Source organism: Somniosus microcephalus, chromosome 1 (assembly GCF_052327205.1).
Source record: "Somniosus microcephalus isolate GS21.2 chromosome 1, FLI_Smic_1.0, whole genome shotgun sequence".
NCBI classification, from domain to species: domain Eukaryota; kingdom Metazoa; phylum Chordata; class Chondrichthyes; order Squaliformes; family Somniosidae; genus Somniosus; species Somniosus microcephalus.
Window position 1 is genome coordinate 437716648 of NC_140987.1, and position 27023 is coordinate 437743670.

Below are 27023 nucleotides of genomic sequence, written 5' to 3' on the forward strand. Positions count from 1 at the left end.
ACTTTGGTGGCAAAAACAGGAAAGCAGATTATTATTTGAATGGCAATAGATTGGGAGAAGGGGAAGTGCAGAGAGACCTGGGTGTTCTTGTGCACCAGTCGCTGAAGGTAAGCATGCAGGTGCAGCAGGCGGTTAAGAAGGCAAATGGTATGTTGGCCTTCGTAGCAAGAGGGTTCGAGTACAGGAACAAGGATGTCTTGCTGCAGTTGTACAGGGCCTTGGTGAGACCGCACCTTGAGTATTGTGTGCAGCTTTGGTCGCCTTACCTGAGGAAGGACGTTCTTGCCATGGAAGGGGTGCAGCGAAGATTCACCAGGCTGATACTTGGGATGGCAGGAATGACGTATGAGGAGAGATTGTGTCGATTGGGCTTATACTCACTGGAGTTTAGATGATTGAGAGGGGATCTCATCGAAACCTATAAAATTCTGTCAGGCCTGGACAGACTAGATGCAGGAAGGATGTTCCCGATGGCCGGGGAGTCCAGAACCAGGGGTCATAGTCTAAGGATAAGGGGTAGGACATTTAGGACTGAAATGAGGAGGAATTTCTTCACCCAGAGAGTGGTGAACCTGTGGAATTCTCTGCCACAGAGGGCGGTGGAGGCCAGTTCATTAAATATATTCAAGAAAGAGTTGGATATATTTCTTAAGGCTAAAGGGATACGGGGAGAAGGCAGGGACAGGGTACTGAATTTGGATGATCAGCCATGATCTCATTGAATGGCGGAGCAGGCTCGAAGGGCCGAATGGCCTACTCCTGCTCCTATCGTCTATGTTTCTATGGACATAAAACATGAAATAAGCTATATTTTGCATCTGGTGATGCTATTCCTGCTATATACTCAAACACAACAATGCTGCTGTCATGCATCACACCTTGGTGCACATATATTCACACTTCAGCCTGCGTCAATGAGACATAAATATGAAAGTACTAAAAAAAAAAAAAAAATGTTGTCAAAGTAGAAGTAGTTTCTACAAACACTTCTCCACAGTGATAGGATCAACTCCAGCGGTACTCAGCTTCTCAATATCTAGTTACAGTGCAGCAGTACTCTGGGTGCAGACTGTCTACTTTATATAAAAAAAAATACAGAAGCTTCTACACTCCAATCCATTGGGAAAGTTTGATTTTGATTGTGCAAATTAAAAGATCAACATTGCCTGGGAAATTATCAACTTCCTGTCAAAGCAGAACCACTGAAGTGCAGTACAATTGTACAGCAGCATGGGTAACATGTACAGAAGTGATTGGAACTACTGCCTCCCAATATGCAGCAGTGAATAGATGTTCAGTTAGACCTCGAGCTAAATCTAACAAGATAAGTTCTCTGCATTAACCAAAAATGTGTCTCTTGTTTTAGTTTTTAAAAATGAACACGTCATTCCAGTTCTCTCATAATCTCCATTCCCAGAGGGCGAAGTTACCAAAGAATTTTGGATTTAACCAGCAAGATTTTCTTCCTGGAAGTGCATTTGCTGTAATGCAGATTTGAACTATGGAAACTAGATTTGGTGTGTGTGTGTAGAGGAGTGACAGGGAGAGAAAGTAAAGAACCAGTGCTCTACAGCATGTTATGCAAAAAGCAGCTAAATAAGTACGAGAGCAAAGGAATAGAAGGATGTGTTGATGAGATGAAGTAAGGTGAGAGGAGGCTCATATGGAGCATACACATGTTGGGCCGAATGGCCTGTTTCGTTTCTGTGCTTTACCATTCTATGTACAGGAAACTTTTTTTATACGGGACCAGCGTGGTGCCGGTTGGTCAAAAAGTCCGGATTACAGAGAGGTATATTTACCAAGGTACGAGAGCCCTGTACACGGCCACAGGTGCAGGAGTCCCAGTTACACGGCCACAGATCCAGGAACCCCAGTTACACGGCCACAGATCCAGGAACCCCAGTTACACGGCCACTAATATATAGTACAGGAAACTTTGGTTTATCCGGAGGTTATATGTCCGGAATACTCGATCTAACGGCAAAAATCAGGAGCCGTTTTCTATAAGTTTTTTTAGTTCTCGTTGCTTTTTTTTTTCCCAGTCAGGCACTGCAAGGTCTGTAGCTATAGCAACAGCTTCAGCTAGAGACGCTTGCAGCTGCAGCCGACTGTTTTGAAGCTGTTGCTAAGCAACAGGGTTTGTTGATTCACACACAGCTTTTCAGTTCCGTATGTTTTAACATTAACGCTGGTATGTCCGGCACTTCTGATTGGCCCGAGCTGGTGCCGTACCGTCAGTGCCGGATATCAGAAAGTTTCCTGTAAAACGTACCTGAACCTACTCCTGAATTTTGCCGGTTAAGAGAGATTTCTGGATAACTGATAGCCAACCAAATGTGTATATTCCTCCATCATATAGCCACTGATCCAAGTAATCACATGGAAATTTAATACTACCTCTCGAAATAACTGCTTTTGTAAGAAGTCACCTAGTGATTACACTTGTCTTTGCAGCTTGAATTGGAAGAATTACAATTAGAAATCAGAGACTTACCTGAATAAAGCAGAATTTAAAAGATCCCCAGTCACCTCATCTATCATTTTATTTAAGCCTCCCTTCTGCCCTTTGGAGAAAGTCAACATTTTATACAGTAACTCAAGTTTCTCACCAAAAACTACCCCAACAGCAATAAGCTGTTTTAGTCAGATTCTGCCACAATGTCATAACATATTAATGTAAGTAACCTTATTAATCCTGCAAAAGGAGCAAAGACCATTAAATCAACTCTTGCCCACAGCAAAATTCAACAGACTTTTGGGGAAAGGCCGCTGCTTCCTTGTGAGTCACTACCCTCGTAGTATCTTCCATTTTCTTCAGGCTTTTGAAGTATTCTAGTGTTGTAAGTAACCAGGAACGTTCAGCTCCCAGTCTGCTATTGTATCATCTCTTTCCCCCCCAAATTGCAATTTGTGCCTCCGGCTCGCAATTTTGTTCGCAATACTGTGTGCATTTGCGTACGTACAACTCTAAACTCCCACGAGCTGTCATCTTGTGTAAACCTACACTCCGCAGAAAACATTTAAACCTTGACATGAATCAGTCATTCGTGAAAGAAAGACTTATGAAATAATACTGAGCGGCCTGCTGGTGGCACTGTCCAGGGAGAGTATAAATACTCGGGCACGGGCCCAGCTTGCGCAGGACATGCTTAACGGGAACTAGTGAAGGACACAACTAGACCTCCATGTTGTAAAACAGTTGATTAAAGCTTTGTTTAACGCTTAGACCAAGTGCCTAGTAGTTTTCTTACGTCAAACCCCGTCCTTTCTGGTCATCCTTCAGGTCAACATCATCCCAATCATTGCCAAAGCAGATTCCATTTCCAAGAATGAACTCCAGAAATTCAAGATCAAGATAATGAGCGAACTGGTCAGCAACGGAGTGCAGATCTACCAGTTCCCGACAGATGATGAGACTGTGGCAGAGATCAATGGAACTATGAATGTGAGTTTGCTGGCGGGTTTGTGTTTTTTTTTGTTTAACTTCAGACTGAACCAGAAATTATGGTCTGGCTAATCGGTGCACTGTGCTCCAGGTGTTAGTTAACAACTAACTACCAGACACGCACACTGTCTGGTTCAAGAGAAGAATATGGGCAGAATATAAAGGTGGCATTGCATTGCAGATTTAGCAAGGAGCATATAAACTGGCTTGTATCCAAACCAGTGTCCTACGCGTTGTTTGGTAAATCATAGTAAAAATTTGGCAGGTTAACTGGGAGGGAAAATTATTTTGTGGCCAATATATTATACGAGAAGCATTTTTTGTCTGAGATTGGAATTGGGCAAGTTGTTCATTTATGTTATGCAGCTGGCTTTCGTTTAACTTGTTCTTGGGACATGGGCGATTGCGACGAGGCTGGATTTATTGCGCACTCCTAGTTGCTAGGGGAACATCCGAGTGTCGGCCCTATAGCCTGGGGCTGGGATTGCATGTCAGCCAAACCGGGTAGGGCTGGCCCGGTTCCCTTCCCCGATGGACAGTGAGCCTGTTAGATTTTCGTGATGAAAGCGAAATACTGCGGCTGCTGGAACTCTGAAATGTAAAAAAAAAAACAGAAAATGCTGGAAATACTCGGCAGGCCAGGCAGCATCTGTGGAGAGAGAAACCGAGTTAACGTTTCAGGTCGATGATGAAAGGTCACTGACCTGAAACGTTAACTCTGTTTCTCTCGCCACAGATGCTGCCTGACCGGCTGAGTATTTCCAGCATTTTCCAGATTTTCGGCACAATTGATGCTCATTTTCTTTCTGGTCCCAGACCTCAAATTGCCAAGTTTATCGAATTAAATGTCACAGCTTGCCATGGTGGGATTTGAACTCTCGACCTCTGGGTTGCTTGGCTAAGTTGGTACCATAACCATTACTGTACCCCTTAATCCATGGTGTCGTTAAATAACATCCACTAGTTTCACTACTTCACAATACGGAAGTTACATAGGGTGGGTACTGGGGCTGATGGAAATGTTAATAGCTGCTCTTTATTTTTATTTTTTTTAAAGAGCTTATTTTCACAAGGTGCAGAAAGTTCTGACTAATTTACCCTGAGTTTTGATAGTTCAGGTAAACAGTTAAAAGGCACCGATCCAAGAATGGGTTTAGGCCAAGCAGCCCATTTGAGCTGCCAAATTATTGCTCCACCATTTTTACAAGCCATTACAGCTCTCGTCTTTTTTTTAATCCTAGACTTTTCTCCCTATCTGTGTGGCGTTTAATCAGCTCCATTGACCCTGTATCGATGACCTGCTGGGGCAGTGTGTCCCACGTTCTCGACACTTTGTGAAGAATTTTTCCCTGGTGCACAGTTCTGTCACTCAGAACATAATTACTCACGTGGTTTCTATGTAGGCCTAAAATCTAGTCAGTCATGACTGTATGTGAAGTTCAGCGCAGCCATTTTATAATGGACTAGCTGGGGAGCCCCGCGTTGCGAGGGCAATTTTGGGGCGCTTGGTCTCCCTGCCCCTGTGTGTCCCCCCTCTCCCTGTCATGTCCTCTCCCTGTCCTCTCCCTGTCCTATCCCTTCCTCTCCCTCCCCTCCCTCCCCTCCCCTCCTCTCCCTCCCTCCCCTCCTCTCCCTCCCTCCCTCCCCACCCCCACCTCCCCCGCTCCCCCACTCCCCTCTGTCCCTCTCTCCGGCCCCTCCCCCTGCCTAGCGCCCGAGGTCCGGAGCTGAGGTCCCCCGCGTATCGCGCGGCTGATGGACGGCTGCTGCGGTCAGTGTGGGCGGCGCATGCGCGGTCAGTGCGGGAGGCGCGAGCCCCCTGCGATTTCCCGAGGCTCTCTCTTTCCCCCCCCCCCCCCCCGCGATTTCCCGAGGCGCTCTCTTCCCCCCCCCCCCCCTCTATTAAATTGTTATTTCATTCCCTAACACATCATTAAAATATTTACCTTAGTTCCCTAACACACAAAGTGTGGGGGAAAAAATTGTGAAAAATCAAGATGGCGGCCACTCACCTCGGTTCAGAAGGATAAGGCCCGCCCACACACGCACCGATTGGTCGACCGGTCAGGTCACCGAAGCGTAGGATTGGTCAATCGTCGAGTCACTCGACTGTAGGAAGGAACCCGCCGTCCGATTGGTCGACCTCGACGTCACACGGTCGCTAATGAGATGCTAATGAGCGGAAGGCTGAACGTTTTTCGGATACTGCGGGCGCGGTTTTTGTCCGGCCGAAACGTAAATACACCTATGACCGGTCCGGAATCGCAAGCTTTCTTTTGAGGCGACGCGCGCGTCGGTACGCTCTCTAACTTTCAAGCGTATAGAGAACGGACAGACAGACAGAAGAGCCGCTTTAAGTTGCAATTTCTACAGGAAAATCACTCTTGTTTTAAGCTGTTATGTGGAGCCGATTTTGTTTTTGTGAACTTCCTGGACAGAGCGGCCCTGCTCCAGTATTTAAACTGACAGTGCATCACAACACGGAGAACTATTATGGGCATAGCGGCATATGGCAACACTGAAAGAGGTTGTTTTTGACAACAAAGGGTAGAAATTACTGTTGGCGATTATTAGTGGGTGAATGCTTACTGTGAGGCACCTCTGCCCGCTGTTTGAACAGAGCCGTTAACCTGTCCTCCAGCAGCAGTATTCGGCTGCTAAAATCGCCATCTGCAGTCGCTACAATCGGGTGTGCCACTCGACAGACGAAACATCCAGTTAAGTGGCATGAACTTTGTGCATTCTTCCACAGCGCACCAGGGGACCATGTGGGTGCAGTAAAAAGCAGGGTTGTTCTTGAGTGACCCCGGAGCAAAAATAAAATGTGGCCCTAAGGTCACGGAGAACCCGAGAGCAAAGGTTCAGCAGTTTTCTAGAGATCTTGTATGTATGTTGCAGAGACCATGGTCTGCGCCACCAGAGGTGAATGTGGCCTTTGCTCCTTATCGGTACCACGGTATATGTGCATGTGGCAATGGGGAGAATGCTGTGTGTGTGTGTGGTGATGGGGTGAATGCAGTGTGCAGGGTGTGTGGGGGGTGAATGCAGTGTGCAGGGTGTGTGTGTGGGGTGAATGCAGTGTGCGGGGGGGTGGGGGGTGAATGCAGTGTGCAGGGGGTGTGTGGGGTGAATGCAGTGTGTGTGTGTGGGGTGAATGCAGTGTGCGGGGTGTGTGGGGTGAATGCAGTGTGCAGGGTGTGTGTGGGGGGTGAATGCAGGGTGTGTGTGGGGTGAATGCAGTGTGCAGGGTGTGTGTGGGGGGTGAATGCAGGGTGTGTGTGGGGTGAATGCAGTGTGCAGGGTGTGTGGGGGGTGAATGCAGGGTGTGTGGGGGGTGAATGCAGGGTGTGTGGGGGGTGAATGCAGGGTGTGTGGGGGGTGAATGCAGTGTGCAGGGTGTGTGGGGTGAATGCAGTGTGCAGGGTGTGTGGGGGGTGAATGCAGTGTGCAGGGTGTGTGGGGGGTGAATGGTGTGTGGGGTGAATGCAGTGTGCAGGGTGTGTGTGGGGTGAATGCAGTGTGTGTGGGGTGAATGCAGTGTGTGGGGGGTGAATGCAGTGTGCAGGGTGTGTGTGTGGGGTGAATGCAGTGTGCAGGGTGTGTGTGTGGGGTGAATGCAGTGTGCAGGGTGTGGGGTGAATGCAGTGTGCAGGGTGTGTGGGGGGTGAATGCAGTGTGCAGGATGTGTGGGGGGTGAATGCAGTGTGCAGGGTGTGTGGGGGGTGAATGCAGTGTGCAGGGTGTGTGGGGGGTGAATGCAGTGTGCAGGGTGTGTGGTGATGGGGTGAATGCAGTGTGCAGGGTGTGGGGTGAATGCAGTGTGCAGGGTGTGTGGAGTGAATGCAGGGTGTGTGTGTGGGGTGAATGCAGTGTGCAGGGTGTGTGGGGGGTGAATGCAGTGTGCAGGGTGTGTGTGGGGTGAATGCAGTGTGCAGGGTGTGTGTGGTGTGAATGCAGTGTGCAGGGTGTGTGGGGGGTGAATGCAGTGTGCAGGGTGTGTGGGGGGTGAATGCAGTGTGCAGGGTGTGTGGTGATGGGGTGAATGCAGTGTGCAGGGTGTGGGGTGAATGCAGTGTGCAGGGTGTGTGGAGTGAATGCAGGGTGTGTGTGGGGGGTGAATGCAGTGTGCGGGGTGTGTATGCAGTGTGGGGGGTGAATGCAGTGTGCAGGGTGTGTGGGGTGAATGCAGGGTGTGTGTGGGGTGAATGCAGTGTGCAGGGTGTGTGGGGTGAATGCAGTGTGCAGGGTGTGTGGGGGGTGAATGCAGTGTGCAGGGTGTGTGGGGGGTGAATGCAGTGTGCCGGGTGTGTGTGGGGTGAATGCAGGGTGTGTGGGGGGTGAATGCAGTGTGCAGGGTGTGTGTGGGGGGTGAATGCAGTGTGCAGGGTGTGTGTGGGGTGAATGCAGGGTGTGTGTGGGGTGAATGCAGTGTGCAGGGTGTGTGGGGGGTGAATGCAGGGTGTGTGTGGGGTGAATGCAGTGTGCAGGGTGTGTGTGGGGGGTGAATGCAGTGTGCGGGGTGTGTGGGGGGTGAATGCAGTGTGTGGGGGGTGAATGCAGTGTGCAGGGTGTGGGGTGAATGCAGGGTGTCTGTGTGGGGTGAATGCAGTGTGCAGGGTGTGTGTGGGGTGAATGCAGTGTGCAGGGTGTGTGGGGGGTGAATGCAGGGTGTGTGTGGGGTGAATGCAGTGTGCAGGGTGTGTGTGGGGTGAATGCAGTGTGCGGGGTGTGTGGGGGGTGAATGCAGGGTGTGTGTGGGGTGAATGCAGTGTGCAGGGTGTGTGGGGGGTGAATGCAGTGTGCAGGGTGTGTGGTGATGGGGTGAATGCAGTGTGCAGGGTGTGTGTGGGGTGAATGCAGTGTGCAGGGTGTGTGGGGGGTGAATGCAGTGTGTGGGGGGTGAATGCAGTGTGCAGGGTGTGGGGTGAATGCAGTGTGCGGGGTGTGGGGTGAATGCAGGGTGTGTGTGGGGTGAATGCAGGGTGTGTGGGGTGAATGCAGTGTGCGGGGTGTGGGGTGAATGCAGGGTGTGTGTGGGGTGAATGCAGTGTGCAGGGTGTGTGAAGTGAATGCAGGGTGTGTGTGGAGTGAATGCAGTGTGCAGGGTGTGGGGTGAATGCAGTGTGCGGGGTGTGTGGGGTGAATGCAGGGTGCAGGGTGTGGGGTGAATGCAGTGTGCAGGGTGTGTGTGTGGGGTGAATGCAGTGTGCAGGGTGTGTGGGGGGTGAATGCAGTGTGCAGGGTGTGTGGGGGGTGAATGCAGTGTGCAGGGTGTGGGATGAATGCAGTGTGCAGGGTGTGTGGGGGGTGAATGCAGGGTGTGTGTGGGGTGAATGCAGTGTGCGGGGTGTGTGTGGGGGGTGAATGCAGTGTGCGGGGTGTGTGTGGGGTGAATGCAGTGTGCAGGGTGTGGGGGGTGAATGCAGTGTGCAGGGTGTGGGGGGTGAATGCAGTGTGCAGGGTGTGTGGGGGGTGAATGCAGTGTGCAGTGTGAGAACTGTAACCAAATTGTATTAACTTTTGTAGACAACTGGGGTGATCTTTTTTTTTTCCCCACACTTAGACATGACAAACACGTACCACTCTTTAACCTATCATAGAAAAAGATAAAACTTAACATGAAATCCTTATATATTTCGACCTGGAATATCCAAGGTCTACGCTCTTCACTGCGAGAAGTGAAGAGTAGGACCCCAGAGTTCATAGAGGAAACTAAAGATCTAGATATTATCATTTTACAGGAAACTTGGTATAAAGGAAAAGGACACACCGGCTGTCCCCAAGGGTACACTGAGCTAGTGGTCCCCTCCAATAAATTACCAAGTGTAACCCAAGGCAGAGACTCCGGAGGCATACTGATCTGGTTTAAAACAGAACTTAAGAATTACATCAAATTTATAAAAAAGGGCGAAAACCATATGTGGCTCAAACTTGAGAGGGAGATTATCTCAAACACCCAAGATGTTTACATTTGCGCACTTTATATCCCTCCAATCGATTCCCCGTACTACAAAGAGGACACCTTCTCCAACATGGAGGGGGAAATTATCCAATACCAGGCCCAGGGGAACGTGTTGATCTGTGGGGACCTCAATTCAAGAACGGGCGAAGAACCAGACTTCACCAATAATCAGGGAAACAATTACGTATTCGGGAATAACCACTTTGACATCCCTTCCCTTCCATACAGGCATAACTGCGACAAGCAGTCAAATACCAACGGTAAACAGCTACTACAGCTCTGTCGAAACCTGGGTCTGTACATTGTCAATGGTAGGTTCATAGGAGACCTCCTAGGAAGATCGACCTACTGCTCACCTCTTGGCTGCAGCACAGTAGACTATATGATTACAGACTTGGACCCATCCTCTTTCAGAGCATTCACAGTCAAACCACAAACAACACTGTCAGATCACAGTCAAATTACTATGTTTCTCAAAAAGACAGAAACAAACAACATAGAAACACAACCCAGTAAACTGTACAACACCAAAAAATCGTACAGATGGGCCAAAAACGACACGGAAAAATACCAGAAAACAATTAGCAATGCATCAACTCAAGCTCTCTTAGACACCTTTCTGGATAACATATACACTCACAATAAAGAAGGCGTAAACCGGGCAGTTAGTAAACTAAACAATATTTTTGATAATTTGGCAACAAATGCAAACTTGAAAGCTCGCAAGAACAAACCCAAAACAAAAAACTATGAAAAATGGTTTGACCATGATTGCCATAACATGAGGAAAAAACTTAGAAAACTATCAAACCAAAAACACAGACATCCAGAAAACGAGGAATTACGCCTTACTTATTGTCAGACGCTAACACAATACAGAAACGCACTCAGGACCAAAAAAGAGCAATTTATTAAGAATACACTCAGCTCCATGGAGGAATCCATTGAGTCGAATTGTTTCTGGGACAACTTGAAAACACTACACAAAAAACAACACGACGATTTGTCCATTCAAAATGGGGACACATGGGTAAACCACTTTGAAAAATTATACCAGAAAAACACACTAGGACCAGAGCAACACCAAATACGCAAAAAACTTGAAAAGCTTGAAATGGCCATAAAAGATAACCAAAACCCGCTAGACGCCATAATAACAGAAAAAGAACTTCTTGAAAAACTCAAGGACCTGCGACCAGGAAAAGCTTGCGGGACAGACGGCATACTAAACGAGATGATTAAACACGCAGACGACAAACTGAAACTGGCTATCCTAAAACTCTTCAACTTGGTTCTGAGTGTCGGTTATTTCCCTGACATCTGGAACAAAGGACTCATAACACCCATATACAAAAGTGGGGACAAAATCGACCCAAACAACTATCGAGGCATCTGTGTAAACAGTAACCTGGGGAAGGTATTCTGTAGCATCATAAACAAAAGACTTATAAACTTCCTTGAAGAGCACAATGTCTTGAGTAAAAGCCAAATTGGATTCCTGCCAAACTATAGAACATCCGATCATATCTTCACCCTACAGACCCTAATTGACAAACACGTTCACCATAACAAAAGCAAAATCTACGCATGCTTTGTAGATTTCCAGAAGGCTTTCGACTCCATCTGGCATGACGGTTTATTCCTGAAACTTATCGAAAGCGGGGTAGGAGGGAAAACATATGATGTAATTAAATCAATGTATACAAACAATAAATGTGCAGTTAAAATTGGAGACAAACAAACAAAATACTTCCCACAGGGGCGGGGGGTGACGCAGGGCTCGCCATTCTCACCGACACTCTTTAATATTTACATTAATGGATTGGCAAAACTACTTGAACAATCTACAGCACCCGGCCTCACCCTATATGAATCCAAGGTTAAATTCCTCCTCTATGCCGACGACCTGGTTCTGCTGTCACCAACTAAGGAGGGTCTACAGCAGAACCTGGACCTGCTGGAGTCGTACTGCCAGACTTGGGCCCTGACAATAAATCCCCAAAAAACCAAAGTCCTTGTGTTCCAGCAAAGATCCAAACAACATGGACCCACAATAAATTTCACAGTAGGAACAACCAAAATTGAACAAACCACTCACTACACATACTTGGGCTTAAAAATCAGTTCTACGGGAAACTTCAAACTGGCTGTGAATGAACTGAAAGAGAAAGCAAGAAGGGCTTTCTATGCCATCAAAAAATCAATCCAAATAGAAATCCCAATTAGCATTTGGCTCAAAATTTTCAAATCAGTAATTGAACCAATTGCACTCTATGGCAGTGAGGTCTGGGGACCACTAACACAACAAGATTTTGCAAAATGGGACAAACACCCAATTGAGATCCTACATGCGGAATTCTGTAAAAGTATCCTCCGGACTCAAAGGAAAACAGTAAACAACGCATGCAGGGCGGAACTAGGCCAATACCCATTAATAATCACTATCCAAAAAAGAGCCACCAAATTTTGGAATCACCTACAAATGAGCAACCCCCAATGCTATCACTACGACGCCCTGAAATGCCAAGAGCTGACCATAAAGAAGAATACCCTCAGTCAACTAGTCCTGGGACTCAATAAAGTAACTAATAACAATACTAACAATAACCAGCCCCAGGACAGTGACAGGGTAACACAAAGAATTCGACCCAACACAATCGTCGCTAAGCAAAAGGAAAAATATCTGTCATATTGGGCAGAAACAACAAAAACCCAAAGCAAACTCAATTGCTACTTGGCCCTAAACAGACAATACAACATAGCTGATTACCTGACCATGGTAAAGGATAACAAACTGAGAAGAACCTTGACAAGGTACAGACTTAGCGAACATAGCCTAGCGATCGAAAAAGGCAGACACAGGCAGACCAGGCTGCCAAGAGAAGACAGGATATGCTCTCACTGCAGTCAGGGAGTAGTTGAGACAGAGATGCACTTCCTCACAGCCTGTGGAAAATATCAGGGCATCAGAGAGAATTTCTATCAAAAATTCTCACAAATATGCCCTGAATTCAGAAATCTGACTGACAACCAAAAACTCCCATTCCTACTGGGGGAGGAGAGAAGCTGTGTAACACTGGCGGCACACTATGTTACAGCTTGCCATGAACAGAGGGACAACCAGTAAACTAAGACAAGAGTATATATAAACAAGGCGAAAATATATTTATAAACTCAGGGATATACCTGTTTATACACTGTATGAATGGAACCGCGTTTGTGTTCAACCATAAATGTATTTTGATGCTTTGGCAACATAAGATGTACCTTATCATGCCAATAAAGCGATTTGTATTGTATTGTATTGTGTGTGTGGGGTGAATGCAGTGTGTGTGTGGGGGTGAATGCAGTGTGCAGAGTGTGTGTGGGGTGAATGCAGTGTGCAGGGTGTGTGTGGGGGGTGAATGCAGTGTGCAGGGTGTGTGTGGGGGGTGAATGCAGTGTGCAGTGTGTGTGGGGGGTGAATGCAGTGTGCAGTGTGTGTGGGGGGTGAATGCAGTGTGCAGGGTGTGTGTGGGGGGTGAATGCAGTGTGTGTGGGGTGAATGCAGTGTGCCGGGTGTGTGTGGGGTGAATGCAGGGTGTGTGTGTGGGGTGAATGCAGTGTGCAGGGTGTGTGGGGGGTGAATGCAGTGTGCAGGGTGTGTGTGTGGGGTGAATGCAGTGTGCAGGGTGTGTGTGGGGTGAATGCGGAGAATGCAGGATCTGTACGTGTCTCTGTCTCACGCAGTCTACCTGTCTCTAGTGCTTCCTCGCTCTCGTTCCCCCCTCTCTTGTACCCCCCTCTCGTTCTCCACCTCTCTCCTGTTCCCCCTTCTCCCCCTCTCCCCTGTTCTCCCTACACCCCCCCCCCGTGTTCTCCTTTCCCCCCCCCCCCCCTCTCGTTTCCCTCCCCCCCCCCACCCCTTTCCCCTGTTTCTCCCTTCCCCCCCCCCCCCCCCCCCAGGATCTGCTTTGTGGCTTTGTTCAGAGTCCTACATTTATCATACTCTGTTTTGTCATCTTCAAAACTTTGTCTGAATAATAGCATTCTTGATGCATGTTGCGATTAATCAGAGAGTAATTTCTGCATGCTAAAGCTCTAATAACTAAGCCTAAATCTGCTGTCATTTTATTTCCGCTCTTGCATCTGCTGCAATTACTTTGAGTGAGTTTAGAAGCACTGACATTCCACTGGAGCATGAAGTAAACAAGGTCGTCATCTTGTCCCTGCAGTGCTTGCAGCCCCAGCTGTCGCTGCGCAGTCAGTCAATGAGCCCTCGAGTGGCGAAGTCTGCCATGTGGGCTTTGCGTTGATGTGCATGCCTAATGCCCGAGCTGGACGCTCTACCCGCGTGTGTGGGTGACCGTATTCTTCACAACACCATATCTGTAATGTAAGAATGAACACTCCACAAACATGGATACCGTGGCTGCAGGGCAAGTCACTGTCTCACTTTAAAGCTCCGTTTAATTCCGAACAGTGTAAGTTAACTGTGCACCGTGACCTCAAGTGCTGCTGCTATTAAGTTTGTTGTGTTCTGCCCAGAACGTTGCAGTGCTTCTGACTGTGAAACACAAGTGCACTATCTCTACTTTGTGATTATTCCATTCTGATAGTTCCCCCGTGCTTAATGATCACAAATCTTTGAACCAGGCTGGGCAGGTTGAGAATTTCTGTCAAAAAAGCACACGGGATCCTTGGCTTTATGAATAGAGGCATAGAGTACAAAAGCAAGGAAGTTATGGTAAACCTTTATAAATCACTAGTACGATCGCAAAATACTGCCGATGCTGGAAATCTGAAATAACAACAGAAAATACTGGAAAAACTCAGCAGGCCAGGCAACATCCGTGGAGCGAGAAATAGAGTCAACGTTTCAGGTCGAAACCCTTCGTCCGGTCGCCTGTCATTTTAATTCACCGCCCCATTCCCACTCGGACCTCACCGTCCTCGGGTTCTTGCATTGTTCCACGGAAGCTCAGCGTAAACTCGAGGAACAGCACCTTATCTTCCGATTAGGCACTTTACAGCCCTCTGGACTCAATATCGAGTTCAACAACTTCAGATCATAACCTCGGCCCCTATTACATTTTTATATATTTTTTATCCACACCTTTGTTTTGGCCCTTCCCCCTTTTTCTCTCTCCCACATGGCAACTGTCTCTCATTCTGCCAGCGCATTTCACACCTAATCTAGAGCCGTCTTTTGTCTCCACTAGTCCTATCACCATCTCGTCTGGTTTTGAATACCTCTTAATGTCTCTTCACTTCTCTTTTGTTCTCTCCCAGCCTCCAAACTGGCCTTTTAATCTGTTTCATTTCCTGTGTTTCTTCAGTCCTGACGAAGGGTTTCGACCTGAAACGTTGACTCTATTTCTCTCTCCACGGATGTTGCCTGGCCTGCTGAGTTTTTCCAGCATGTTCTGTTGTTATTTATAAATCACTGTTTAGGCCTTTGCTTGAGTATTGAGTCCATTTCTGGGCACCACACTTTAGGAAGGATGTCAGGGACTTGGAGAGGGTGCAGAGGAAATTTACCATAATGGTACCAGGGATGGGGGACTTCAGTTATGTGGAGAAGCTGGAGCAGAGAAGGTTAATGGGAAATTTGATAGAGGTGTTCAAAATAATGAGGGGTTCAAAATAATGAGGTGTTTTGATGGAGTAGATAGAGGGAAACTGTTTCCAGTGGCAGGAGGGTCAGTAACCAGAGGACACAGATTTAAGGTAATTGGCAAAAAAGCTGGGGGGGGATGAGAATTTTTTTACTCCGCAAATTGCGATCGGGAATACACTGCCTGAAAGGGTGGTGGAAGCAGATTAAAAGTGACACATCCCCAGGCTTCCATCCCAGGGTTTTAAAGGGAAGTAGGTGAGCATATTGCAAATGCCCCAACTATAATCTTCCCAAGCGCTCTCGATTCAGGAACTGTTCCTTTTTAGATTGGAAAATTACGCATGTCACTCCGCTATTTAAGAATAGTGAGAGGGAAACCAGGGAACTAAAGACCAGTTAGCCTAACATCTGTCGTCAGGAAATTGCTAGAGTCTATAATTAATGATGATGGGGTGACTGAACACCTCAGATTTTCAGCTGATCAGAGAGAGCCAGCAGGGATTAGTAAAGGGTAGGTGCCTGACAAACCTGATTGAATTTTTTGAAGAGGTGACTAAAGTAGTGGACTGGGGAATGTCTATGGATGTTATTTGTATGGGCTTCCAGAAGGCATTTGATAAAGTCCCTCATAAGAGACTGTTATCTAAGGTAGAAGCCCACGGAGTTGAGGGCAAATTATTGACCTGGTTAGGAAATTGGCTGAGCGGCAGGAGACAGAGTAGGGATAATGGGTAGGTACTCAAATTGGCAGGATGTGACTAGTGGTGTCCCGCAGGGATCTGTGTTGGGACCTCAACTATTAATGACTTGGATGATGGGATAGAAAGTCACATATTCAAATTTGCCGATGATACAAAGATAGGCGACATTGTAGGCGGTGTAGATAAAAGCATAAAATTACAAAGGGCTATTGATAGATCAAGTGAATGGGCAAAACTGTGGCAAATGGACTTCAATGTAAGCAAATGGGAGGTCATCCACTTTGCCCATAAAAGGATAGAACAGAGTACTTTCTAAATGGTGAAAAGCTAAAAACAGTGGATGTCCAAAGAGACTTGGGGGTCCAGGTACATGGATCATTAAAATGTCATGAACAGGTACAGAAAATAATCAAAAAGGCTAATGGAATGCTGGCCTTTATATCTGGAGGACTAGAGTACAAGGGGGTAGAAGTTATGCTGCAGCTGTACAAAACCCTGGTTAGACCACACCTGGAGCACTGGGAGCAGTTCTGGGCACCACACCTTAGGAAGGATATTACTGGCCTTGGAGGGAGTGCAGCGTAGGTTTACCAGACCGATACCCGGACTTCAAGGGTTAAGTTACGAGGAGAGATTACACAAATTAGGGTTGTATTCCCTGGAATTTAGATGGTTAAGAGGTGATTTGATCGAAGTTTTCAAGTTATTAAGGGGAATAGATAGGGTCGATAGAGACAGACTATTTCTGCTGGTTGAGGATTCTAGGACTAGGGGACAGAGTCTAAAAATTAGAGCCAGACCTTTTAGGAGTGAAATTAGGAAACACTTCTACGCACAAAGGGTGGTTGAAGTTTGGAACTCTCTTCCGCAAACGGCAACTGATGCTAGATCAATTGGTAATTTTAAATCTGAGATTGATAGCTTTTTGTTAACCAAAGGTATTAAGGGACATGGGCCAAAGTTAGATCACAGACCAGCCATGATCTCATTGAATGGCGGAACAGGCTCGAGGGACGAAATGGCCTACTCATGTTCCTAAATAGTAACTTTCAAAAGATAATTGGATATATACTAAAAAGGGAAACATTTGCAAGGCGATTGGGGAAAGAGCAGGGGAGTGAGACTGATTGGATAGCTCTCTTCAAAGAGCCAGTACAGGCATGATGAGCCGAATGGCCTCCTTCTGTGCTCTATGATTGAAGAATAAAGCCAGTAGGATTAGTATTGGAAATTATTTTATCAGTGCAGTTAATATATTCACTTTTACTGATTTATGTATTTCAGGCACACTTGCCTTTTGCTGTAGTTGGAAGCACAGAGGAAATAAAGATTGGGAACAAGATGATGAAAGCACGCCAGTACCCCTGGGGCACTGTGCAGGGTAAGCTGGTTTTAGGGTTAAGTAATGGTACAAATCTTCACTAACGACTACCTCCGGTCGATCGACTGATTCCAATTTTTTGCTGCCAAACAATAATGCATGTTGATGGCTTCCTCTAAATATCTAGCATAATGCAGTGCAATCAAAATCACCGTCCAAAAAAACGTTTGCATTCACTTTCTCCTTCCCCACCCCCCCCCCCCCCCATCTCTGACAAAAGAAAAACATTTTGCTGCGCATTAACCTCAATGCACCGTGTGGTCCGCGGGTGCACTATTTTATAATAGTGTGACGGAGAGGTTAGTGCAGAATGTGACACTCGCAGGAAGTGCATGCCGTACGCAAGGCTTTTACTGTATCCCAGATCCAGCCACGTCACTGACGTTGTAGAAGTTGTTATTTCACTGGTTATTTATCCAGCTGCAGTGTGTGTGCATCGTGTAGCAACTCTGCAGGCTGGTATTTTACAGTGACTCCAGCTTTCCTGTATTTGGTGATGTTCTCTGTCGAGCACCACCAAATGGGTCACCGAGGAGTTCCATTCCCTGTGACTTGGCTATCGCCACTTGATGTGTTTAATTGGTGATTAGTCAGCGCCTGTGCTGAGTTAGCTGATCTTTGGCCAGGCAGTAAAAGCGCCACAATTTGGGCTCTTGTGTCGGAGGGGGCTAATTGTCCAGGGTTTCTGCTCCAGATTGCTGTCTGGCAGCACCGGCATGAGTGCGGGGCCCGGCTCTGTCGTGACGTTCCATGGTCCACTCACTCTAGGCTCGCACATGAAACTGAGGACTTGGTTGAGGGTCTGGAGGGCACCTGCTGTCCATAGAATGGTGGCCTACCAAGGGAGGGTGGATATAAAGAAAAAACACAATTCGGAGAAGAGGAAAAATGGGGAAATATGCAGATCATCAGCTTTCTTTGTATTCGATAATGGTCGATTATCATTGGGTAGTAGGATGATCTCTGAGAGAAATCCTAACTCCATCCTCTTTCCATAGCTTTCACCAAATCTATTGCTAGGAGAGCACCAGGAAGTGGTGCTACTTTATGGAGACATGTGGCGAGGATTACTGTCAAAGTCCCCATCAGGCATGACCTGACACAATTACCATCCGAACACGGTTTCAAACCTCTTCATCCAGTGTGTCGGTCAGTAGTTCCACTACTGCCGGTTTTAACTGGAGCTTTGATTTACAGCTCCCCTTTCCTTTCGTTCACCCTCATTCTGCCACTACATGCCTTCAGCTAAAAGTGCAGGCCATTTGGATGCATTCCTCGAACGTGCGGATACAATTGAGCAACACTGCGGAGGAGCGTCTCTGGGCATTACTGCCTCGCCCCACCTCCAATACTCTCTCCCTGGTGAACGTGGGGGCGCTACAGCAGTGGCCAAATGGAGCAAACCTGAAATGAATAAATAGGCGGCATCTGCGTGGTCGCTATTTGGCTTTGCGATGGGGAAAACACATCTAATGTATTTATTTATTTTAATTGTATGGGTTTTTTTTTTTAACAACTCTTGAATTGCGATGCAGTGGAGAACGAAAACCACTGCGACTTTGTGAAACTGCGAGAGATGCTAATCCGAGTCAACATGGAGGACCTTCGGGAGCAGACGCATGCCCGTCACTATGAGCTGTACCGACGCTGTAAGCTGGAGGAGATGGGATTCAAGGACACAGACCCCGATAACAAACCTTTCAGGTACAGTGTCACAGGCGTTGTAAAATTCTAACAGGACTAGACAGACTAGATGCAGGAAGAATGTTCCCGATGGCGGGGGAGTCCAGAACCAGGGGTCACAGTCTGAAGATAAGGGGTAAGCCATTTAGGACTGAGATGAGGAGGAATTTCTTCACCCAGAGAGTGGTGAACCTGTGGAATTCTCTACCACAGAAGGCAGTTGAGGCCAACTTATTAAATATATCCAAGAAGGAGTTAGATATATTTCTTGAGGCTAAAGGGATCAAGGGATATGGGGAGAAAGCAGGGACAGGATGACGTAAGAAAACTACAAGGCACTTGGTCTAAGCATTAAACAAGGCTTTAATCAACTGTTTCACAACATGGAGGTCTAGTTGTCCTTCACTAGTTCCTGTTTACAAAATGACCGGAGAAAGCTGGGCCCGTGCCAGAGTATTTATACTCTCCCTGGATAGCGCCACCAGCAGGCCGCCCAGTATTATTTCATAAGTCATTTCTACATGAATGGCAAGATTCATGTCACAGGGTACTGAATTTGGATGATCAGCCATGATCTCATTAAATGGCGGAACAGGCTCAAGGGGCCGAATGGCCTACTCCTGCTCCTATCTTCTATGTTTGTATGTCATGACATCGGAGTTTCTGTAATGCTCATCTGCTCCATCAAGACTGCGTGTAGTCTCTTTCCCCCTCCCCTCCCCCAATCTCCTCCTCGAAAAGTAAAGCTTAGGACTAGCACCTTAATAACCCCGCAATGCTGTCAAAGTTCACTGTTCTCGATTTAATGCATAACTATTTGGCTGACTTGACCACCTTTTTTATAAAAAAAATTTAAAAATAGGAACTTCCACAACCGCTGTCTTTATTCAGCATTGTCACTGTTCCATGTAATGTTCCATTTGATTTTCCGCTTTCTTTCCCCTTCCTCAAGTGGTCCGTGTGCACCATTACATTTATAGGGGGAAATCCGGGGTTAAATGCAACGCGCCGTACGCAGGCAGTTCTACGGCGATGGGTTTTAATTTCTTTAAACAAAAGCAAAATACTACGGATGCTGAAAATGTGAACTAAGAACAGAAAAATGCTGGAAACACTCGGCAAGGTCAGGCAGCATCTGTGGAAAGAGAGAAACAAGAGTTAATGTTTCGGGTCGATGACCTTTCGTCAGAACTGGAAGATCCTACACAGACTGAGGAAGGAAAGTGTCTTCTCTTTGCTGGCTGTTAGGCCCTCATGTGAAATATGTTTGCTCAAACTAAACTCCGTTCCAAGTAGACATTGGCCGACAGCACAAAGCCGCCCCAAATTTGGCACTAATCTCACTAGGAGAGACCACCAGATGGAAAAATGTCACATTGGTGTAATAAGAGATGCTCCTCTAAACTTAAAGCTGCGGCGTATTTTTGGAGCAAAGAGCGAGCTATATTCTGTAACTTAACTGTGATACACCTGAACTAGGATTGCTTAATGCTGATGCTGGGTGCCCAAAATGGAAAGCCATTTCCCTGCACTAGAATTTCTCCGCTTGATGAGCATAACAAAGGTCAGCAGTGTATATTTTTGCTGTGTTACTTTTATTGTAAATAATACTTAAGGAAGTGGCCCTAGAAATAGTAGATGCATTGCTGGTCATCTTCCAAAATTCGATAGACTCTGGAACAGTTCCCATGGATTGGAGGGTAGCTAATGTTACCCCACTATTCAAAAAGGTGGTAGAGAGAAAACAGGGAATTACAGACCGGTAAGCCTGACATCGGTAGTGGGGAAAATGCTAGAGTCCATTATAAAAGATGTAATAGCAGAGCACTTGGAAAACAGTGACCGGATCGGACAAAATCAAAATGCGCTGTGAGGAGGATGCCTAGAAACTCCAGTATGATTTGGACAGGTTGGGTGATTGGGCAGAAGCATGGCAGATGCAATATAATGTGGATAAATGCGAGGTTATCCACTTTGGTGGCAAAAACAGGAAGGCAGATTATTATCTGAATGGCAATAGATTGGGAGATGGGGCAGTGCAACGAGACCTGGGTGTCCTTGTGCACCAGTCGCTGAAGGTAAGCATGCAGGTGCAGCAGGTGGTTAAGAAGGCAATTGGTATGTTGGCCTTCGTAACGAGATGGTTTGAGTACAGGAACAAGGATGTCTTGCTGCAGTTGTACAGGGCCTTGGTGAGACCACATCTTGAGTATTGTGCAGTTTTGGTCGCCTTATCTGAGGAAGGATGTTCTTGCATTGGAGGGAGTGCAGCGAAGATTCACCAGGCTGATACCTGGGATGGCAGGAATGACGTATGAGGAGAGATTGGGTCGATTGGGCTTATACTCGCTGGAGTTTAGAAGAATGAGAGGGGATCTCATTGAAACTTATAAAATTCTAAAAGGACTAGACAGACTAGATGCAGGGAGGATGTTCCCGATGGTCGGGGAGTCCAGAACCAGGGGTCACAGTCTAAGGATAAGGGGTAAGACAGAGATGAGGAGGAATTTCTTCACCCAGAGAGTGGTGAACCTGTGGAATTCTCTACCACAGAAGGCCGTGGAGGCCAATTCATTAAATATATTCAAGAAGGAGTTAGATATATTTCTTAAGGCTAAAGGGATCAAGGGATATGGGGAGAAGGCAGGGACAGGGTACTGAATTTAGATGATCAGCCATGATCGCATTGAATGGCGGAGCAGGCTCGAGGGGCCGAATGGCCTACTCCTGCTCCTATCTTCTATGTTTCTATGCTTCTATGTTTCTGAGATGTTAAACCGTTTTTAAGCAAGTACAGAACTGGGGAAAAGGGGGGTTGGAAAGGAAAGGCCTGTGATCGGACGGAGGGCAGGAATGAACTTAATTCTGTGTTGGAAGCACCCGCTCGTGTTAAATGTTAAATTAACAATGGATTCGTTATTGAAGGGTGAAACTGATAACTCGATTGATGAGAAGTGGTAGGAAACCGAAAGAGCCGCATCAGCTTGTCTGGCAGGTGGAGACTAGTGAGCTGTGTATAGGTGCCCGCAAAATAGAACGTCTTCCACTTGCTCTTCTCATTCGCATTCTTTCTCTCTGCCTGTGTTAGGTGTGTGTTTGCTTTTATTGCTTACAGTAAACCTAGCATTTTGGCAGTGTTAACCGAGCCCTGAAAACTCTAGTGTCTGATGAGTGATGATTCCTCTGTAGTTTGCAGGAAACGTATGAAGCAAAGAGGAACGAGTTTCTCGGCGAGCTCCAGAAAAAAGAGGAGGAGATGAGACAGATGTTTGTCATGAGAGTGAAGGAGAAGGAGTCTGAACTGAAGGAAGCGGAGAAGGAGGTAAGCCACCTTGGTCGCATTGTCCCTCGTTCCAGAATAAAAATAGCAACAAAAAAAATCATCGTGGGAGCACGTCACAGGTAAAAGTAGCTGTTCGATTCAAAGATGGGTTTTAATTGTTAGAACAGAGACTGACACCATGCAGCCGGGAACAGAGAGCAGAAATGCCAGCAAGGTCGAATATCAAGCATCAAAAGACAAATAGAAGTGATAAGGGAATCGTAAAATGCAAAACAACACAGGGTGGGGGGATAATAGACAAAAATGGAGCCGAAAAGTCATAAAATGTCCTTAAAGAAACATAACAAAACATTCCTCAGAAAGATAAGAGGGAGGCCTCGTCAGCCATGCAGAAAGGGACGGCGAGGGATGCCTTCCCACTTCACATTTGGACAAAGATGTGCGGGTTAGGTTGATTGGCTATGATAAATTGACCCTTAGTGTTAGGGGGATTAAATACGTGGGGTTACGGGGATAGGGTGGGATATGTGTTGGTGCAGGCTCGATGGGCCGAAATGGCCTCTATCTGCACTGTGGGGTTTCTGTGATTCTGTGAATAGGATGGGGGATCAAATGATTGACACCCAGGTGATTACCAGCCCACCGAAATAACTTATAAATATAGACGACCGAGAGAGGAAATCAGGCAGTCAGGGGCGAAGGCTTCCCCGAGGTGGCTACGGCCTAACACCTTGGTCAAATTTAGCCTCTGAGGTGGCTGACAGCCTCACACCTCCAACAGTTCGAGAGATGACCCATCGGAAGTGACCACTGCAGCAGACTGCAGGAATCCACCCAATCCGAGACCACCGTACTGCCTCCCCATCCGTCCGGTTGTGGCATTCCGACTCGGGAGTCGTAGATCGCTCCTACTGTCACGGGTTGTATGTCTATTATACTCAGCTTAAACCACATGTAATATCTGATTGTGCCTTAAAACTGTAGCTCTTTAGTAAAAGCCTTACAACTTCTAAAGCCCTGTTGGGTAATCTGTGTGTGAGCCTGTGATCCTAATCTTACAGTCACAGGAATGGGGCTATTTCAGACTTCACCTGCGGCCGCGGAAAGAACTTTGCGCCTTCCACGTTCTTGGGACGCCCCGACACGCTTTATAGCCGGTTAATTCCTTTCACAGCGTAGTCGCTGTTTTGATTTTTTCTCTCTCTCTCTCTTTAGTTGCATGATAAGTTTGATCGTTTAAAGAAACTACATCAGGATGAAAAGAAGAAATTAGAAGATAAGAAAAAGAGCCTGGATGACGAGATTAATGCCTTTAAACAAAGAAAGACTGCAGCTGAATTGCTTCAGTCACAGGCCCAGCAGTCGGGGAGCCAGCAGACGCTCAAGCGGGAGAAAGAGCGGAAAAAGTAAGCACTTTTTTTTTTTAAAAAAACCTTATTTTTCACATTTTATTCCTCGTTATTTTTTAACGCCCAGAGTCCGATTGCCGCAATTTATTTTATTTTTGACACGTTCAGCAGAACGTGAACCGACTGGGAAGCGGTGAGGTTTCCACTCTGCCTCCCTCGTGAAACGTAGCGTCAATTTGTGTGGTACCGAAATGTACCGTTGCCCATAAAGGGTCTCTAACTGGTGGATGAAATTATACCCATATTGTTTACATGTAAACATCTGTCTGTGTGCTCAGGCAGGCAGGCCAGCTGTGTCTCTTCGGTGCAGCTCACCAATAGGAACACAGTTTGCATAATTCTCTCTCTCTCTCTCTCTCTCTCCAGTTTTAACTTGGAACAGTGCATTTCAGAGCCCAGAATGGGCTCCTGATAATTGAGGGGGTGATTTTTTTTTTTTCCTCCTTGGCTGTTAGCTAGCGGAGGCAGCCCACCTTCCTGGTTAAGCACAATTTACTGGGCGTGTCTGCTGTATTTGATAAATGAAACCCAGTTCAGATCATTTACAGGGGAGTCCTGTTCCCGTGAAGTGCCATGCAGTTAGGAATATCAGTCATCCCGTGTTTCTCCTGGTTCCTGCTGCTGTGGAATTCTCAGTATCGTGATGTCTCGCTGCAGTGATCACTTTGACTTGGTGCTTCATGTCACTGAACAGAAATTGTGTTCAATGATGTGTCGCAAATCAGGTCGCTGCGGACCACTTTTAGTTCAGCTGGTTTAAAAAATAAATAGATCTCTCTTGACCAGAACAAACAGGTCGCATCTGGTTCTTTGGCCAATCGCCTTAAACCTGTGTCCTCTGGTTATAAACCCTTCAGCCATTGGAAACAGTTTCTCTTTATTTACTCTCTCTAAATCCTTCCTGATTTTAAACAACTCTTATCAATTCTCCTCTTAACTTTCTCTGCTCTACAGAGAACAACCCCAGCTTCAGTTTATCCACATAGCTGGTTCCAGGGATGAGGGATTACATTCTACTACAGGAAACTTTTTTTTATCCGGCACCGACGGGCCCGGCGTGGTGCCGGTTTATCAAAAAGTCCGGATTACAGAGAGGTATAGTAAAAGGTACGAGAGCCCCGTACACGGCCACAGATCCAGGCATCCCTGTCGCATAGCAACAGGTGCAAGAACCCCGGCCACAAGATCCAGGCCTCCCTGTTGCTTAGCAACAGGTGCAGGAACCCCAGTTACACAGCCACAGATCCAGGAATGGCCACTAATATGAAGTAAAACTTATCTGAACCTACTCCTGAATTTTGCCGGTTAACAGAGATTTCTGGTTATTTAGGTGCCGGTAAATCGAGAGTTTCCTGTAAATCTCTTCTGCACCCTCTCCAAAGCCTTCATGTCCCTCCTAAAGTGATGTGCCCAGAATTGGACACAAAACTCCAGCTGGGGCCGAACTAGTGTTTTGTTTCGGTTTAGCATAACTTCCTGGCTTTAGTACTCTCTGCTTCTATTTATAAAGCCGAGGATCCCACATGTTTTGTTAACCTGTCCTGCCACTTTCAAGGATTTGTGCACAAACACCCCCCCAGGGGGGTCTCGCTTGTTACACCCCCCCCCCCCCCAGGGGTCTCTCTCTTCTTACACCCCCCCCCCCCCCCCGGGGTCTCTCGCTTCTTACACCCCTGCAGGTCTCTCGCTTCTTACTCCCCCCCCCCCAAAGGGGTCTCTCGCTTCTCACTCCCCGCAAGGGGGTCTCGCTTCTTACTCCCCCCAGGGGTCTCTCGCTTCTTACACCCCCCCAGGGGTCTCTCACTTCTTAGTCCCCCCAGGGGTCTCTCGCTTCTTACTCCCCCCAGGGGTCTCTCGCTTGTTACTCCCCCCCCCCCCCCCAGGGGTCTCTCGCTTCTTACTCCCCCCAGGGGTCTCTCGCTTCTTACACACCCCCCCCCCCCCCCCAGGGGTCTCTCGCTTCTTACAACCCCCCCCCCCCCAGGGGTCTCTCACTTCTCACTCCCCCCCCCAGGGGTCTCTCGCTTCTCACTCCCCCCCCAGGGGTCTCTCGCTTCTTACACCCCCCAGGGGCCTCGCTTCTTGCACCTTCCCAGGGGTAGAAACATAGAAGATAGGAGCAGGAGTGGGCCATTCGGCCCCTCGAGCCTGCTCCGCCATTTAATGAGATCATGGCTGATCATCCAAATTCAGTACCCCGTCCCTGCTTTCTCCCCATATCCCTTGATCCCTTTAGCCTCAAGAAATATATCCAACTCCTTCTTGAATATATTTAATGAATAGGCCTCAACTGCCTTCTGTGGTAGAGAATTCCACAGGTTCACCACTCTCTGGGTGAAGAAATTCCTCCTCATCTCAGTCCGAAATGGCTTACCCCTTATCCTTAGACTGTGACCCCTGGTTCTGGACTCCCCCGCCATCAAGAACATCCTTCCTGCATCTAGTCTGTCCAGTCCTGTTAGAATTTTATAAGTTTCAATGAGATCCCCTCTCATTCTTCTAAACTCCAGCGAATATAAGCCCAATCGACCCAATCTCTCCTCATATGTCATTCTTGCCATCCCAGGTATCAGTCTGGTGAATCTTCGCTACACTCCCTCCATGGCAAGAACATCCTTCCTCAGATAAGGCGACCAAAACTGCACACAATACTCAAGGTGTGGTCTCACCAAGGCCCTGTACAACTGCAGCAAGACATCCTTGCTCCTGTACTCAAATCCTCTCGCTATGAAGGCCAACATACCATTTGCCTTCTTAACCGCCTGCTGCACCTGCAGGCTTACCTTCAGCGACTAGTGCACAAGGACACTCAGGTCTCGTTGCACTTCCCCTTCTCCCAATTTATTGCCGTTCAGATAATCTGCCTTCCTGTTTTTGCCACCAAAGTGGATAACCTCGCATTTATCCACATTATACTGCATCTGCCCAATCGCCCAACCTGTCCAAATCATACTGGAGTTTCTCTGCATCCTCCTCACAGCACACACGCCCACCCAGCTTTGTGTCATCTGCAAACTTGAAGATATTGCATCCAGTTCCCTCGTCTAGATCATTAATATATATTGTGACTAGCTGGGGTCCAAGGACCGATCCCTGTGGTACCCCACTAGTCACTGCCTGCCACTCGGAGAAAGACCCGTTTATTCCAACTCTTTGCTTCCTGTCTGCCAACCAGTTCTCTATCCAAGACAGTACCTTACCCCCAATCCCATGTGCTTTAACTCTACACGCTAATCTCTTATGTGGGACCTTATCGAAAGCCTTCTGAAAGTTTCTCGCTTCTTACACCCCCTTTTAAAATTGTACCATTTTTACTGTTACTGAGGAAAATCCAATACTTTGATAACTGGCTGCCAAATGGTTAGCCATGTAATATTTCTGTTCCCTTTTATGAAATATCCCCATTGGGGATTGTGAAAATCTCGGCCGTGTCCATAGAAGTAATTCTGTTGCAAGTTCCAGCAATGCTTGTGAAGCCAGTAGAATCTGGTATTAAGGACGGTCCCCAAAAAGAGCATTTACTAATGAAAAAGCTTTAGATAACCTAGTGATTTGAG

At 47.1% G+C, this 27023-nt stretch overlaps 1 protein-coding gene across 7 annotated transcripts in view; it reads left to right on the plus strand.

Moving 5' to 3' along the window:
* LOC147125317 (septin-6) overlaps positions 1 to 27023 on the plus strand; it is a 110768-nt gene that overhangs the window by 74540 nt on the left and 9205 nt on the right. For 6 of the 7 annotated variants that reach the window (XR_015079989.1, XM_086001122.1, XM_086001142.1 and 3 more), the window contains 5 exons: positions 3287 to 3448; positions 16995 to 17091; positions 18627 to 18795; positions 21964 to 22096; positions 23273 to 23463. Coding sequence is in view for 6 of the 7 variants with exons in the window: in XM_086001122.1 (XP_085857248.1) it covers positions 3287 to 3448; positions 16995 to 17091; positions 18627 to 18795; positions 21964 to 22096; positions 23273 to 23463 (752 nt within the window). In the remaining variant the exon portion in view is untranslated. The remainder of the gene's footprint in view (positions 1 to 3286; positions 3449 to 16994; positions 17092 to 18626; positions 18796 to 21963; positions 22097 to 23272; positions 23464 to 27023) is intronic. The other variant, XM_086001162.1, reaches the window with a different exon arrangement.